Source organism: Lepidochelys kempii, chromosome 1, assembly GCF_965140265.1.
Source record: "Lepidochelys kempii isolate rLepKem1 chromosome 1, rLepKem1.hap2, whole genome shotgun sequence".
In the NCBI taxonomy this organism is placed as follows: domain Eukaryota; kingdom Metazoa; phylum Chordata; order Testudines; family Cheloniidae; genus Lepidochelys; species Lepidochelys kempii.
In genome coordinates, this window is record NC_133256.1 from 263898241 (window position 1) to 263913886 (window position 15646).

At 41.3% G+C, this 15646-nt stretch overlaps 1 protein-coding gene across 15 annotated transcripts in view; it reads right to left on the reverse strand.

The window, feature by feature from the left end:
- Positions 1–15646, reverse strand: part of CNOT4 (CCR4-NOT transcription complex subunit 4) — a 122840-nt gene that overhangs the window by 62532 nt on the left and 44662 nt on the right. For 12 of the 15 annotated variants that reach the window (XM_073327381.1, XM_073327378.1, XM_073327380.1 and 9 more), the window contains exon 2: positions 2633–2899. In XM_073327381.1, coding sequence (XP_073183482.1) covers positions 2633–2806 — 174 coding nt within the window. In that variant the 5' untranslated portion in view covers positions 2807–2899. Of the gene's footprint in view, positions 1–577; positions 1318–2632; positions 2900–5515; positions 5540–15646 lie in introns of those variants that run through there. The other 3 variants (XM_073327369.1, XM_073327374.1, XM_073327373.1) reach the window with 3 other exon arrangements.

Genomic DNA, 15646 nt, shown 5'->3' on the forward strand with positions numbered 1-15646 from the left:
CTCTGCCTGCTGCCTCCCCAGGCCAGAACTTTCCCCTGCAGCAGCGAGAGAGGCTCCAGGAGTGGGACACTACATTGCTAAAAACAGCAGCGTAGATGGGAGAGGCACTGCTTGGGCACAGAGAGCCATGTAAGGTATATGCCCTAAGTTTCTGGCACAGTCTGTTCACCATCTACACAGAGGTTTATACCTGTGCTGGTGAGGTGTGGTGTGTAGTGAATGCACTCTATACCAGGCCGTGCAGTGCACTTAGCCTTAGAATGATCACATGGCATGGCTCAGCTAGCAGGGTACTTCTGCCCTCAGAACCGATCCATGTAGGTGAATGGGGAAAGGTGGTGATGGGCATTATGGGTGGGACTTCCAAAACTAGCAATATCCATAGGATGAGGGAATTAGAGGGCTGATGCACCAGGGGAACCAGAGAAGGCAGATGGGAAGAGAGGACTTCTATCTTCACATGATGCTACATCTTCATCCTGTTTCACACCCATATGAATGTTCACGTGAACCCAGAAAACTGCTCCCAAACCCCAACCATGCAAAAACCTGAGTTAAAAAACACAAACACATATACCTTGCGCAGATATCCCTTCAGTCTCCAAAGGTGTCATCTTCCCAAACATGACTGCTTTTGCTGCAGCTACCATCTCAGAGTTTTGGACAGATGTTACTGGGATCTTGGCAGAGCCTCTGGCATTCCTGGATCCTGGTCTGCCCCACTAGTTTCAGAGAGCACCACGGGAGGTGGTGTTCTCTTATTTCCAGGTTCCTCAACAGCCCACTGGTGGGTGCCACAGTTCTGTCCAAAAGCATCTCATGCTCCAAAGATCGGAGAGTGCCAAGAACATGGTCTGGTTCATCATAAGGGCAGATTTTCATCACTGCCCTGGAATGGCTGTTGACATCCCCAGCCTTATTAACATTGCATCGCCAGTCCTTCTATTTTCTCCCAGCACTATTTTCCTGAGCAAATGATATCCAGCTCAGTAAGGCATTCAGACACCTAGTCATGAGCCAAAGTGTTCCAAATTACAGAGGTCAGCTGTAACGATCTCCTTAATCCAGACACTCACTAGTGCCCGGAAGTCTGCTGAGGAATACCTGGCAGCATGTTTCTACGGTGGCTTCTGAGACATGCTCCAAAACCAGTTTGCAAGCACACAGTAATCACAAAGGAGTGAATACTGGCAAGAAGTACTGTACAACAACATTTCGGGGGCATGAAGCAATATTTGTACAGGCAAAAAGAGTCCAGAAAGCTTGTCCTCAAGCCAGCAGAGTACAGAAGGTAAATCAGACAGACTCCATAAGCAGGTACTGTGGGACTGTAGCAGAAGGAATAATCATATCATTGGCATTATCACAATAGAATTTACTGTCGACAATGGCATTGCACTGGTGGAGACAGACAGTGACCGATGACACTGATTAGTCTTCCTTGTAGAAAGTCCAATCCAAAACAGTGAAGCTAGCTTCTGTGCACCACTGATTACACCTGTATGTCAATGTGTGGTGCTTTTCAGGCTTGCTAGAGTCTCCAAACAGTGATTAGCATGCCAAATTTCTTTACTGTAGACAAGGCCCAAAGGAGCAACATGGTAAGATGACTGAAGGTGCATATGGAAGAATGAGGCAGCAAGTGCACAGATGCAGGTGTAGCAAGGTTACTTAAGGCCTAGAAAGGGAGCTGGAATTGATACCATAAAAGAGACAAGATGCCAATGAAGGGATTCAGTGAGGACAGGGACATGCTTAGAACAGGGGAAAAAAGGGGGGACCTCTGTAGCTGGGTTTAGAGGAAAAAAGGTGAAAAGCAAGGAGACAAGAGGAAGTTATAATAATTAAAGGAGACATTACCAAGGATTTCTGAAGAGGTGTGTTGGGTGATGAAGGCAGAAGGAAGCAACAGATTTTAGCTGAGACTACATGAGGAGGAAAGAAAAGAGAAAAGTCAAAGATTCCAAGGTTGTGACCCTAGGAGACACGAAGGGCAGCAGACTTGAAGATCAGTTTTAGGGAGTTTAAAAAGAGAGAACCAAAATGTGTCAGGTAACTGGAGTTGTGACTGGATAGAATGGGCGAAGTCTAAGTATGGCACTCAAAGTACCTTGAGCATTTGGTAACAAAGATGCAAGAAACTACACACCCGTCAAGCACTCTCACCAAGAGCTAATGGCTTATAAAGTGGGTGTCAATAAAAATGAATAGCTCTGGCTCAACAAGTACAGCAAAAAGGGGTGCTTTATGAACTCCCACACAGCTGCACCACCATACCTTAACCCTCACTTGAAGCATATCCTGCTGTTTCAATCCTCGCCATCTATCCCTAAACAGATACATCAGTGCATCACTATCCTGATTCCCAGATTTTTTATTTCTCCTTTAACTCTACCCACAGACCTCAGTCCTGACCTGCACCCTCCACTGCTATTCCACTTCTATCTATTCCGCAGAGACGACTACTGGTTGCATAATGATTTTCATATGTACAGATGGCATCCAGACAGTGAGACGCTCACACCAGATCTACACTGCCATTTGAAGCAAGGTACCCTGATGTAAAGGAGTACTAACCAATGCAAGAACCTCAAGACATATGCAAGGTAAGCCGTTATTCCAGGATATTTACCTTTCTGCAAGCAGGACAAAGTCCATTCTCATCAGTGCGGATACGGTGCCAACAGAAGCGACAGATTTGGTACCCACACGTGCAAGGGAAGAAGTTGATGTCATCAATCTCCAGGGGCTCCATGCAAAGAGGGCATTCCACAGGGTCTTCCTTCGCATCAGGGCTGCGAGACATCTTCACGTGTTTGCAGAGCAGCAAAAAAGTTTATAATAACTTAAGGGAGCAGAAAGGTCTGCACTGAAAATTAAAATGGAGCAACTTGAAGATCTGCAAGAAAATAAGACAAATGTGTCATTGAGTTAGTATTCAAGTTTATATTGCAAAACACAGAAAACCCAAATGACAAATTTAGACTTTTGGTTGTATCTTTCAATTCTCCATAGCCTTTCCTCTCTCTCTCTACCCCCGTAGTCTTTCCTACATGACTTATTCACTAAGTCCAACTTGGGCCTCTCGTTCTGCTTCTGAGTCACATGAGCTGTTGGAAAGGTGCTATTATTGGTGTTTCCCTACCTAGCAAGTCATTGCTCTGACTGTTGCTGGCCAAGTGTCCTTGCCCAACAAACCCTAGATTTGAGATTTTGCAGATGAGCACAAATACCTAAAAGCAATACATGGAGTACATGCAAACCTTCCTGGATACATTTAGGGAGTGTCTGAAGTCGATCTCAGAAAGTGGCAATGAAGTGAAAAAATGAACCTACTTGCTTTATAAAATACTTGCAGAGATTGGGAATTATTTCAAGCTCACTGGTTCAAATCCAGTCTCAGTCAGTAGGTTAAACTTTTTTTAAGCACAGAAATTTAAGAAAAAAGCAGTAAAAGCTCTTTTCCTCAACCCTGACCTGAAGCAACTATGAGAGAGGAATTCAGTGTGTGTCTATTGCATTCTCAGACACTGCTGAGAGTAGCTACAGCTGTCCATTAAGTTACAGCTGATGTGTACATAAGCCTGTTCACCACAACTGATCAACCCACTTTCTGTAGGCTACCACTTTTTTTTCCTAGTGGCATCACTCTGGAGCTTTTCATCAGTGCCAAATTCACACTACCACTGGTATGCTGACAAAAGCTATTATGGCATTTGCTTAATTACATTTTGCATAACTAATACTACAGCTAAGTTTTGAAAATGGCTTCTATGGTAACACCCATTTTCAGTGCTCAACTTCTTCCAGAAGGATAGCTTTTAGAAAAGATTTTCAATAATTGGTTTTTGCTCAAATGTAAAATTTATAAGTCTAGGGAAAAATCCTTTCATGCTGTGTGCATGCTGACGGAGAAGATGGATTAAGTTTTTCCTGCTAAAAATCTGATTAGGGAACTGTTACTTTTACATTTGAAACTTGGCAGGCAGACATTTTTAACATTGCTTGTGAGGATGGGGAGCAGGGCTCAACAGCCTTGGGGCTTACTTCCGGTTTATACCTTAAGCTCCTAAAGCTCATGCTTCAACCTGCTACTGGCAGGGACCAGGAAAATATTCCTCCAATGTGTTCTGGGAGGTATTTCCTCTTCTTCCTTCTGAATAACAGGGACAGCCACAGCTAGAGATGATACACTGGTGAGGTGGGGCTCTGCTCTGCTCAGTACCACCTCATTCTCTCTCAGGTGCTTGGCTGGCTAGTTCTTGCTCACATACTCAGGGTCTAAATGATCACATTATGTGGGTCATGTAGGAATTTTCCCCCAGATCGGATTAGCAGTGATTTTAGGGGATGGGGGCAGGGCTGGCCTTCCTCTGCAGCACATGGGTGCAGGTCACATTTATCTCATTTAATCATTTTCCTGTCATTGCAGGGATCTTTAGCACCATCTAAGAGAAGTGTGGCTGGCCACCGTAAGAGAACTGGAAGGACCTACTGCCTGTATGAAGAGTATAGAGGAAACTTAAAATACATGACAGAGCAAATCCATAGTCCGCTCCCAGATCACCTGTCTGACAAGCAGGTCTGTCAGGTCCTCCCCCTCCCTAAATGGGAAAGGAGGCAAAGAGCGTTTCGATACCAATCCCTGGTTAGTCTGGTGAAAATGAGGGTCTTCAACTGTGTTCCCTGTAAGCTGCATGGTTGGGTGGCTACCCAGCAGACATTCAAGTGCAGCCCAGTTGATTAGCAGAGTGCACACATCCGGCAGTGTGTGTTCAGGTGCCCCTCCCCCTGCTGCTTTGCAGCCACACTGCTCCATCCCACAGCTGCTCCCAGGACCCTCCTGCTGCCTGTGCAGAGCAGGGGGATGGGTGGCTGCTGATGTCAGGCTGTCCCCCCTCCCCCTGCCCACCATCTCCACAGAGCAGGGGAGCTCCACAGAGCTGGCTCAGGACTCTGAGCTGCTGCGGTCTGAGGTCTGAACAGTAAGTGCCTTTCTTAAAAAAGAAGACAGTGCATGGTTTTTAAGACTTCCCCAGCAGTCAGTCACTCACACACACCCCTTGCCCATGTACCCCATCTCCGCAGAGCGGGGGAGGGGATGCAGGGCTCAGGACAGAGCAGGAGAGCTTTCCGTGAGTGCCTTAAAGAGACAGCTCTCGGCATCTCTCAAACTTCCCCAGCAGCCAGCACACACACTGTCTCTGGGTCACACAGTCTCTTTCACACTCACCTCCCAACACATACTTGTATTCTTATTGTTACTTCTGGGTACTTCCTGCAATGTACATATATTCTCCGTAATTTTATTCTTTCAAAGTGTATTATTTTAGTGTTTTGACTGGTCTATGCATTTCATACTTTTATTTCTCTTACACTTAAATTTAATTCTTTGAATAGTGAGTTCTAAAATGCCTAACCTGTCCTGGCTGGAGTAATTATCCCTATGGTAACTTTTAAAAAGTATACATATCTAGATTTTTTGTTTCTACTGGTGGCACACATCCGCACATACCTCTGTGCACATAAAATTTATTCCGCACAGGGATGGAAAAAATTAGATGGAACATTGGTCCTCAAGTACATGAAGTCAGGTGCAGTCCTGGTAAAAGAAGTAACAGTGTGTATTTAAGTGCCCACTACCTTTAGTGCTCACATAATGATGAGGTTAAAAGGAGCAGATGTACCAAAGGTACTATGTTTCTAGTTGGCATGCACCAATAATATTTCTGCTGTTCCCAGTTTCCCCCCCTTTCCTTCCTACTTGATTCCCTAGGAAGGTAAAAAGCAAAAAACTTACTAATGAAATCTAGGATATATAGTTAAAAATCAAATGTAAGAGTTAGGATTGCTACAACACAATTCTTTTATTAGTGGCAGTATTACAGTAGCACCCAAAGGCCCAAGCCAGATTCAGCGCCCTTCTGTAGTACATTCTGTACAAAACAATTAAAAATAAACAAAAGAATCCCCATGCCTTGGAATTTGCCCTTATTTTAGGCATCTGTATTATGTTGTTTCTCTTGTTAAAATGGACACCTTAATACATTGCTGTTGAAGGGTATACTAAGCAAATGCATGCAATATCAAGTTAACACTTCAGTTAAAACCTTAAAGTTTACATTTCCTGACATTAAATTTGCTAAAATTAAATACAGTTATTGCATTTGTATTTAACGATCAGTTTTGCTGGAAGTAGACTACCTAAACTGAGTAAGTGGTGGAAATAGTTTCTATCTAGGAAGTACAGGGAGAATTGTATGGAGTTTCTTCAGATTACATTTAGTCAGATGTCTAAAAACAGGCCAGTAAGCAAGCAATGTATTCTGTTGAACAGTCTACTCATTCCATTGCATGTTCAGCAAATCTAAGGCTATTGAAATATGTCTGAATCAAGCAATGCCAATGCTAATGAAAGTAATTTTTTTTCGTTACACAATTTCGAAAGGATGCCAACATATTTAATAATTCTACTGACAACTGAAGTTGATATTTGGACCTTCTGCTAGAAAAAGTCACCAGTTCATGAAAAACATACCACTTATTAGCCAGTGCCTCAGACATGCAGACAGGCTCTCTAGCAAAACTGCAAAGTGATTAACATTTATGAGCTGTTTAAGTTAGCACTAAGAGTTCAGCAGCTGCTGGCAATAAAGTCAGTAGATTTCTGCATAGCCTGCCATAGGCCTGTTTTATATTCCAGCCAAGGGTAAAGAGCAGCTGTGTTCTGTGGTTTTGAAACTAAGAGAAAAGCAACATTTTTATTTATTCTGGAAAAGGTTATTTAAAGAAATTCCACCAAAGTTTGCAACAAAGACGCAGCACAGCTGGACACTACCTAGTACAGTCCTCCAGATTGTTGGATGTCTACATGAGAAAAGTAAATAGGCGAAATAGGAAACTAATTAATAGGCTGCTTGCCAGGGACACCTTCAATCTGAAAGTTACACTTACCTGAAAACTGTGTGCCTACCATAGCTGAACACCCAAGATCCAAACAACTAGAAAAGGGAAAAAAATTCTCCATTTTTCAGTTTGTTTACTTGGTTCCCTTGACAGCTGTGTCTAGTCAGCTTCACTGTTCCATTGTAAAGTTAGGCTTGGAAGGATTAGATTTTTATTGGTAAAATGATGGTAAAAGTTGATTTCTCCATATACACAAACTGACAAATTATTTTCATTTATAATAATCAAAATTTACACACGGACAACGTAAGAAAAATGCTGCTTGACAACTTGAGAGTTTAAGGGCATAAGGATATTTACTTTACACATTTTGACACCAGATGTTGACAATTTGTGTTTAAATGATAAAGCTTTAACTTTTTGAATCTCAACATGCCATAAAATTGTCTGACTGCCCCTATTTCCTGCAATTATGAAAATTTAAAAAGCTAAAATAAAAAATGCTTAAACAAACCAATCTTATCAAAATTATAAAGAAAATTCTGTCAAGCCCAGAGAGTCCATTTTTTTAACAAAACAAAAAAACACCTCACAACATACCCACACTCAGGTTGTCAAGCAATTTAAAAAAATTCATTGCGATTAATTGCACTGTTAAACAATAGAATACCATTTATTTAAATATTTTTGGGTGTTTTCTCCATTTTCAAATATATTGATTTTAATTACAACACAGAATACAAAGTGTACAGTGTTTACTTTATATTTATTTTTGATCACATTTATTATGTAAAAACAAAATAGTATTTTTCAATTCACCTAATACAAATACTGTAGTGCAATCTCTATCATGAAAGTTGAACTTAATGTAGAATTATGTACAAAAACTGCATTCAAAAATAAAACAATGTAAAATTGTAGAGCCTGCAAGTCCACTCAGTCCTACTTCTTGTTCAGCCAATCACTCAAACAAGTTTGTTTACATTTGCAGGAGACAATGCTGCCCGCTTCTTATTTACAATGTCACCACAAAATGAGAACAGGCGTTCTCATGACACTGTTGTAGCCGGCACTGCAAAATATTTATGTGCCAGATGCGCTAAAGATTCGCATGTCCCTTCATGTTTTAACCACCATTCCAGAGGACATGCGTCAATGCTGATGACAGGTTCTGCTCGATAACAATCCAAAGCAGCATGGACCAGCGCATATTCATTTTCATTATATGAGTGAGATGTCACCAGCAGAAGGTTGATTTTCTTTTTTGATGGTTCAGGTTCTGTAGTTTCCACATTGGAGTGTTGCTCTTTTAAGACTTCTGAAAGAAAGCTCCACACCTTGTCCCTCTCAGATTTTGGAAGGCACTTCAGATTCTTAAACCTTGGGTTGAGTGTGGTAGTAATCATTAGAAATCCCACATTGATACCTTCTTCGCGTTTTGTGAAATCTGCAGTGAAAGTGTTCTTAAAATGAAGAACATGTGCTGGGTTATCATCCAAGACTGCTATAACATGAAATATATGACAAAATGCAGGTAAAACAGCAGGGGACATACAATTCTCCCCCAAGTAGTTCAGTCACAAATTTAATTAAAGCTTTTTTTTTTTTTTAAAAAAAAGAGTGTCATCAGTATGGAAGCATGTCCTCTGGAATGGTGGCCAAAGCATGACGGGGCATACGAATGTTTAGCATATCTGGCATGTAAGTACCTTGCAACGAAAGGGCCATGCAAATGGCTGTTCTCACTTTCTGGTGACATTGTAAATAAGAAGCAGGCAGCATTATCTCCCGCAAATGTGAACAAACTGGTTTGTCTTAGCGATTGGCTGAACAAGAAGTAGGATTAAGTGAACTTGTAGGCTTTGAAGTTTTATATCACTGCAGTCAAAAAGAAAACAATGTAACAAAAAAAAAATCTGTTCTGAAAATGCAACTTACAAATGTAAAGAGATTGCACTACAGTATTTGAATGAGGTGAACTGAAAAATATTTCTTTATCTATCATTTTTAGTACAAATATATATAATAAAATTAGACACTTCATTTTCAATTACAATACAGACTACAAGATATATGAAAATACAGAAAAACATTTAATAAATTTCAATCAGTATTCTATTATTTAACAGTGCAATTAAAACTGCAATTAATCAATCACTTGAGTTAAATGTGATTGACAGCCCTAAAAAAACTCTTATAATAGCCAAGCAGAAAAAAAACTTAATGTTGGAAGAAAAAAATTCAGGGCATGCTACTGAAAGGATGTTCTATTGAAATTTGGATTTATTTATTTGTTTATGTTAAGATAACTTGATTGTTTTGAAACTAGCTGACAGTCTCTCAAACCTTTTGTAACCAAACCCAAAACAAAGGCTAGTCTAGCATTTTGGGACAAAAACTGCCAAAACTTCAACGAAGAGTTTAGTGACTTCCAGGTATTTCTCTACTTGGGTGGAAGGCTTTGCCCAATTTTGGATTTAGTTGGAATACAGACCCTGCCACTCCTTTCCTCCTATTCCACTTGGGATTGGGGAAGAGGTGCAGCAGTGGTGTGCTATCTTCCGTATTTAAGGTTTTCAAGGGGCAACCACCTCACTAACTCCCCTCAGCTCTTTACAGAGATGACAGCTTGTTACCCGATCTAGTTGTTTCCTAAAGAGCACTGGCAAGAGGTAGGCTTGTTTCTCCACACCCCAATACCTTACATTTGCCAGAAGGGGGCAGTGCTCTTGTTCTGCGGCTGCATGAGTGAACTGATTCTAAACATTCTTATGCAGAAAAGGGGCTAAATCCCCAGAATATTAGGGACTTTTGGGAGGAGGGAATAGAGAAGAGATAGTGTGCTTGTCATGTTCTAAGGCTCCAGTGGGAGCAGCAAACCGCCATACTTGGTCAGACCAAAGGTCCATCTAGCGCAGTACCCAACAGTGGCCAATGCCAGGTGTCCCAGAGGGAATGAACCGAACAGATAATCATCAAGTGATCCATCCCCTGTCGCTCATTCCCAGCTTCTGGCAAATAGAGGCTAGGGATACAATCCCTGCCCATCCTGGCTAATAGCCATTGATGGACCTATCCTCCATGAATTTATCTAGTTCTTTTTTAAACTTAGGAAGCAGACTAGCCAATAACTCCATCAAAATGAGGCTGAGGATAAATTAATAAAATACTAGCCTTCCAGAACACATCTGGCAACCAGGGGCCTCCAGAAGGGGAAGTGCAGGTGAGTTTCTGTTTATGTTTCACTGAATGCTTTAACATACCAGTAACTTGAAATGAAACAGGTCACAAAGTCTATGGACTGAACCTGCAGAAAAGATCTGCTGAAATGCATGCAAACAAACTAGGAGATTTTTACAAAGCCCTAATATGTTTTGAAACTCCAGTTCTGCATAGACTCAAATATGAGCGGGACTTTCCTGCCCAGCCCCTGAGCTCCTGCCAGGGAGGCTAGCCCCTGGCCCCTCCCCCACTGTCCCCCCTTCCCTGCAGCCATGCTGCCGCACAGGCAGCAAGGCTGCAAGCTCCTGCCGCTCTGAGTGGCATGGTAAGGTGGGGGCAGCGGAAGGGTTGGGTAGGGGGCACCGGGCGGTAGTCAGGGGACAGGGGGCGGTTAGGGGTGGAGGGGTCCCAGGGGGCAGTGAGGGGACAGGGAGGGTTGGAGGAGGCAGAGGTTCTGGGGCAGTCAGGGGTCGGGAAGGGGGGGTTGGATAGGGCATGGGAGTCCCGGAGAACCTGTCGGAGGGGGAAAGCGGGGTGCAGAGGGGCCGGGGGGCAGTCAGGGGACGGAGGTTCTGAGCGGGGTAGTCAGGGGTCGGGAAGTGGGAGGGGGCGGGAGCCAGGCTGTTTTGGGGGCACAGCCTTCCCTTCCCTGTCCTCCATATAGTTTTGCACCCCGATGTGGCCCTCGGGCCAAAAAGTTTGCCCATCCCTGGACTCAAAGGACCATTCCACTGGAAATCTCCATTTTCACTCCATTGTGACTATCAATTCTCTTTCAAGCTTATGGACATAAGTGCTCATTTATGTGCATATGTAACTAGGGGAGAAGATGTTCTAGATTTGATTCTCACAAATAGGGAAGAACTGGTAGAGAATTTGAAGGTGGAAGGCAGCTTGGGTGAAAGTGATCATGAAATGATGAGTTGATGATTCTAAATAATAGTAGGAGGGAAAACAGCAGAATAAAGAAAGATAATATACTTCAAGAAGGCAGACTTTAGCAAACTCACTGAACCAGTAGGTAAGATCCCATAGGGAGCAAGTCTATGGGGGAAAAAACCTCAGGGAGAGTTGGCAGTTTTTTAAAGAGCAAACTATCCCAATGTGCAGGAAAGGCTGTATGATAAGAGGCCAACCTGGCTTAACCAATACAACTTCAACCTCCTGCAACTCAGAAGAGTCGCACAAAGAGTGGAAACTAGGTCAAAATACAAAAGATGAATATAAACAAAAAACACCACAAGCATGTAGAGACAAAATTAGAAAGGCCAAGTCACAAAACAAGATTAAACTAGCTAGGGACATAAAGAGTTACAAGAAAACATTTTACAAATATATGAGATGCAAGAAGAAAACAAGGACAGGGTAGTCCCATTACTCAATAAGGAGAGAAAGACAATACCAGAAAATGCAGCAATAGCTGAAGTGTCAAATGCCCTTTTTGTTTCCGTTTTCACCAAAAAAAGTGAAGAGATTGGATAACTAACAGTGAATATCAGTGTAAATGAGGTAGGAACTGAGGCTAAAACAGGAAAAGAACAAGTTAAAAATTAACTTAGATAAGTTAGAGGTCTTCAATTTGGCAGGGCCTGATGAAATACAGGCAGTTCCTTAAGTATTCATGGATGAAGAGTCTCTGAACCATTAGAGATTATCTCTGAGAACTCATGAAGGACGGGAGAGATCCCAGAGGACTGTAAAATGACAAAATGCAGTACTTATCTATAAAAAGGGAATAAGGACAACTGAGGGAATTATAATCGGTGAGCTTAACCTCAGTACCCTAAAAGATAATGGAGCAAACAATTTAAACCATCTAGAAGAAAATAAGGTGATACATAACACTCAACATGGATTGTCAAGAACAAATTATGTCAAACCAACCTAATACAACCTTTCTTTGACAGGGTAACAAGCCTCATGGTTAGGGGGAAGCAACAGATATCAGGTATCTCAACTTCGGTAAGGCTTTTGATAGTTTCACATGACCTTTTCATAAACAAACTAGAGATATAACTTAGACAAACATACTATAAGGTGGGTGACACAACTGGTTAGAAAACCACACTCAGTAGTATTGAGTGGGGTGCCGCAAGGATCTGTCCTGAGACTGGTTCTATTTAATATCTTCATAAATGATTTGGATAATGACAGAGTGTACACTTATAAAATTTGTGGGCGAGATCAAGCTGAGAGGGGTTGCAAGCACTTTGGAGGACAGGATCAGAAATCCTAATTATCTTGACAAACTGGAGAAATGGTTTGAAATAGGATGAAATTCAATAAAGAAAACTGCAAAGTACTACACTTACGAAGGAATAATTAATTGCTCAAATGGGGAAATGACTACCTAGGAAAGAGTACTGCAGAAAAGGATCTGGGGGGTTACAGTGGATCACCAATTAAATGAGTCAACAATGTAATACCGTTGCAAAAATATGTAAACACCATTCTGGGATGTATTAGGAATGTTGTAAGCAAGACATGAGAAATAATTCTTCCACTCTACTCAGCACTGATAAGGCCTCAATTAGAGTAATGTGTCCAGTTATGGGCCCTACTCTACAGGAAACATGGACAAATTGGAGAAAGTCCAGAGAAGAGTAACAAAATTGAATACAGGTCTAGAAAACATGACCTACGAGAAAGTCTGGAAAAATTGGCTTTGCTTTGTCTGAAGAAGAGAAGACAGAGGGGGACATGATAAACAGTCTAAGTAAATATAAGTTTGTTATAAAGAGGAGGGTGATAAATTATTCTCTTTACCACGGAGGACAGCACAAGTAATAAGGGGCTTAATTTACAGCAAAGGAAATTTAGGTTAGACATTCGGAAACACTTCTTAACAGTAAGGGCAGCTAAGCATTGCAACAAGTTACCTAGAAGGAGCCTGTGAAATCTCTGTCATTGTCTAACCTGTTCTTAGATGAGTCTAAACACCTATCAAAGATGGCCTAAATAATAAATAGCCCTGCCTCAGTGCAGGGGGATGGGCTAGTTGACCAATCTAGGTCCCTTCCAGGCCTACATTTCAGTGATTTTATTATTTCACTTTTGGACATGGCCAGATTTTTTGGTGGTAGCAGGGAAGGAGGAATCCCAGGCTTGTTCATCAGTTGAGGCCCCAATATTTAATTTTGTATGTGTTCAAGAACAAATTGTACATACTACAAATATTTCAAAATGAGAGCCAATGTTTAACTTCAAATACTATGCTAATTACTTTTTTCTGCAACTCTATTTTCCTTATTTTGGATCCTTAAAGAGAAGGGCTTCTTATATAAATCTATCTTGAGGATTTCAGATGTCAGCCTCCTCAGGAGTTCAAGGAGGAAATGGATGGGAACACTGTGGTAACAGTCTATGGTGCTGAAACTGCTCCCAGACAACTGGTTTACCACACAGCATTCACAAATGAATACTGAACCAGGAGAAAAATGCCAATACCAGAAACAAAAGAAGTTTCCCCACACATCTACTAACAAAGGCTGATAAAAATAAAGGCTCCAAACAGAAACTGGCTACTGTTCTTTGGTGAGCATCCCAACATGCCTGTTTCATTTCCTGGTTTTAGCGAAGTGGCAATGATATCCTCATTGAGCCACTCTTTAGGCCTGTTTGAGATGACCTCACTGGTGTTGACCCTTGCCTCCCAAATGACACACTATTGGAACTTGTCCTTCCCCAACTTAACCTATCACTACAGAAATCATTAGGGGATGAAGCTTCACTTTTGCTTTTCCTGAATACAAACAGAGGCACCACACTCTGTCCTAGTTGATAAGACGTGAAGGGAACTTCCCATTCTCTTCCCCCTGCCGACCATTCCTGCTCACTGGTCTTCCGATTACCCTTAACTTTTTGAAACAAAACAGATACTTAATCCTCTACTCACTGGAAGGGTGAAGAGATCACCTCTCCCAATTACCCCATCCCTGTAACAAATCAAGGCATTTTGCTTCTATGGCTCATAGCATTCAAGCAGCAGTGATTTACACAACAATCTGGTCAGTGACACTGCTAATCAGAAGGTTGTGGTTTGCTGCAGTAAAAGTGATCATGCCTTTTCAAATTTTACTTTATTGTTGCTGACTGATAGCAAAATTCCCTACTGGTGAGCAGGAAGGGGCCTTTCAAACATCCAGCTTTATTTTAATTTGTTCAGTGAATGAGAAGAGAAGGAGGTTTATTTACTATTTCTTTTCTGCTACCAATCTAGTTAACTTTTAAAGTAAATCATATTGGTAGTTGAAAAGTTCACATAATTCCTACCCTAAAATTAGGCAATTTGCTTCTCCCCCAGTCTTCATTCTGGAAGAACAGATTGCTGTAATATGGTCTACATTAACAACTTGATCACAATACAACCATTGCACAAGTGTCAGAGTTAAAGGGATGGACACTGTAAGGTTAGCAAGATTCACTGAGAATCAAGTAGGCATCTCAGTATCCCCCAGTACCAGGCAATATTCACTAGCAACTGAAACAGGCAAAATGAAAGCCACAAGATAGTCAGCACAATGCCCCTGAATAGAGATCTCTATATAAAGTTGAAGAATTAATAGAATGGCCTCAAGGCATCTTGCTAGCCAAAATAGAGGTGTCAGATGGCCAACTGCTGAATCAGAGGTGACATGATCACTGTTTACAGACCTAGCATTCAGCAGAACTATTTTAAGATAACTATGTGATAAAAGAAAAGTTATGTACACAGAATTAATCTTCTCTCCTTCATTAATCAAAGCAAAAATTGGCCACCACGTAAATTTTTATGTAAACTTAGAGAATAAGCCATTATGCACAGCTAGATAACAGCACACACCATACATAACGCACATAATTTGAAATAAACATGTTGAGATTATGTATTCTCAAGGAATTGATTCACTGCGTCCTATGGACAGTATCAAGACCTCCATTAATCAACTTTACAGGCTAGGAACAAAAGATTGACCACTTGTCCACAAGCAGCTAAGACTTCAGGTCTTGTTCAACATGGAAATGTGCTTGCCCCAGTATTCAGGCTGTATTATTCTCTCAATTGAAGTGAAATAGTGTTGAGAGTACACCTAAAGGAATTTTACTGCATTCTTCTTGGTTTGAACTACATTGGCAGAGTTTCTAATTTTTACTTTCTTGTGTTTGTGTCAATTTACTTGCTTTTCACATTTAATTTCATCATCACTTTTTAATTAAAGTTAAAATGCCTCTCAGCACCAACAAGAGGGACAGAAATTAGATTATGTAGTTTAAAATTCAAGTTTTTAAGAAATCCAATATCTAAATATCATAATGTCCACCTGGTTTGAAATCTAGATCAGATCATACAGTAACACAGGTTTAATCTTCCACTAGGGCTGCCTGCTGTTAAATGGTCACAGGGATGATTCCACTAAGACATTTTGTTTCTGGTCCCCTTTCCAAGCCAGTAATAATTGTTTGACAGGGTTGGACCACTGTACTTGGACCACTCATACTTATCTTTATTAAGCCCTAGCATATATTTTGCTGCACATGT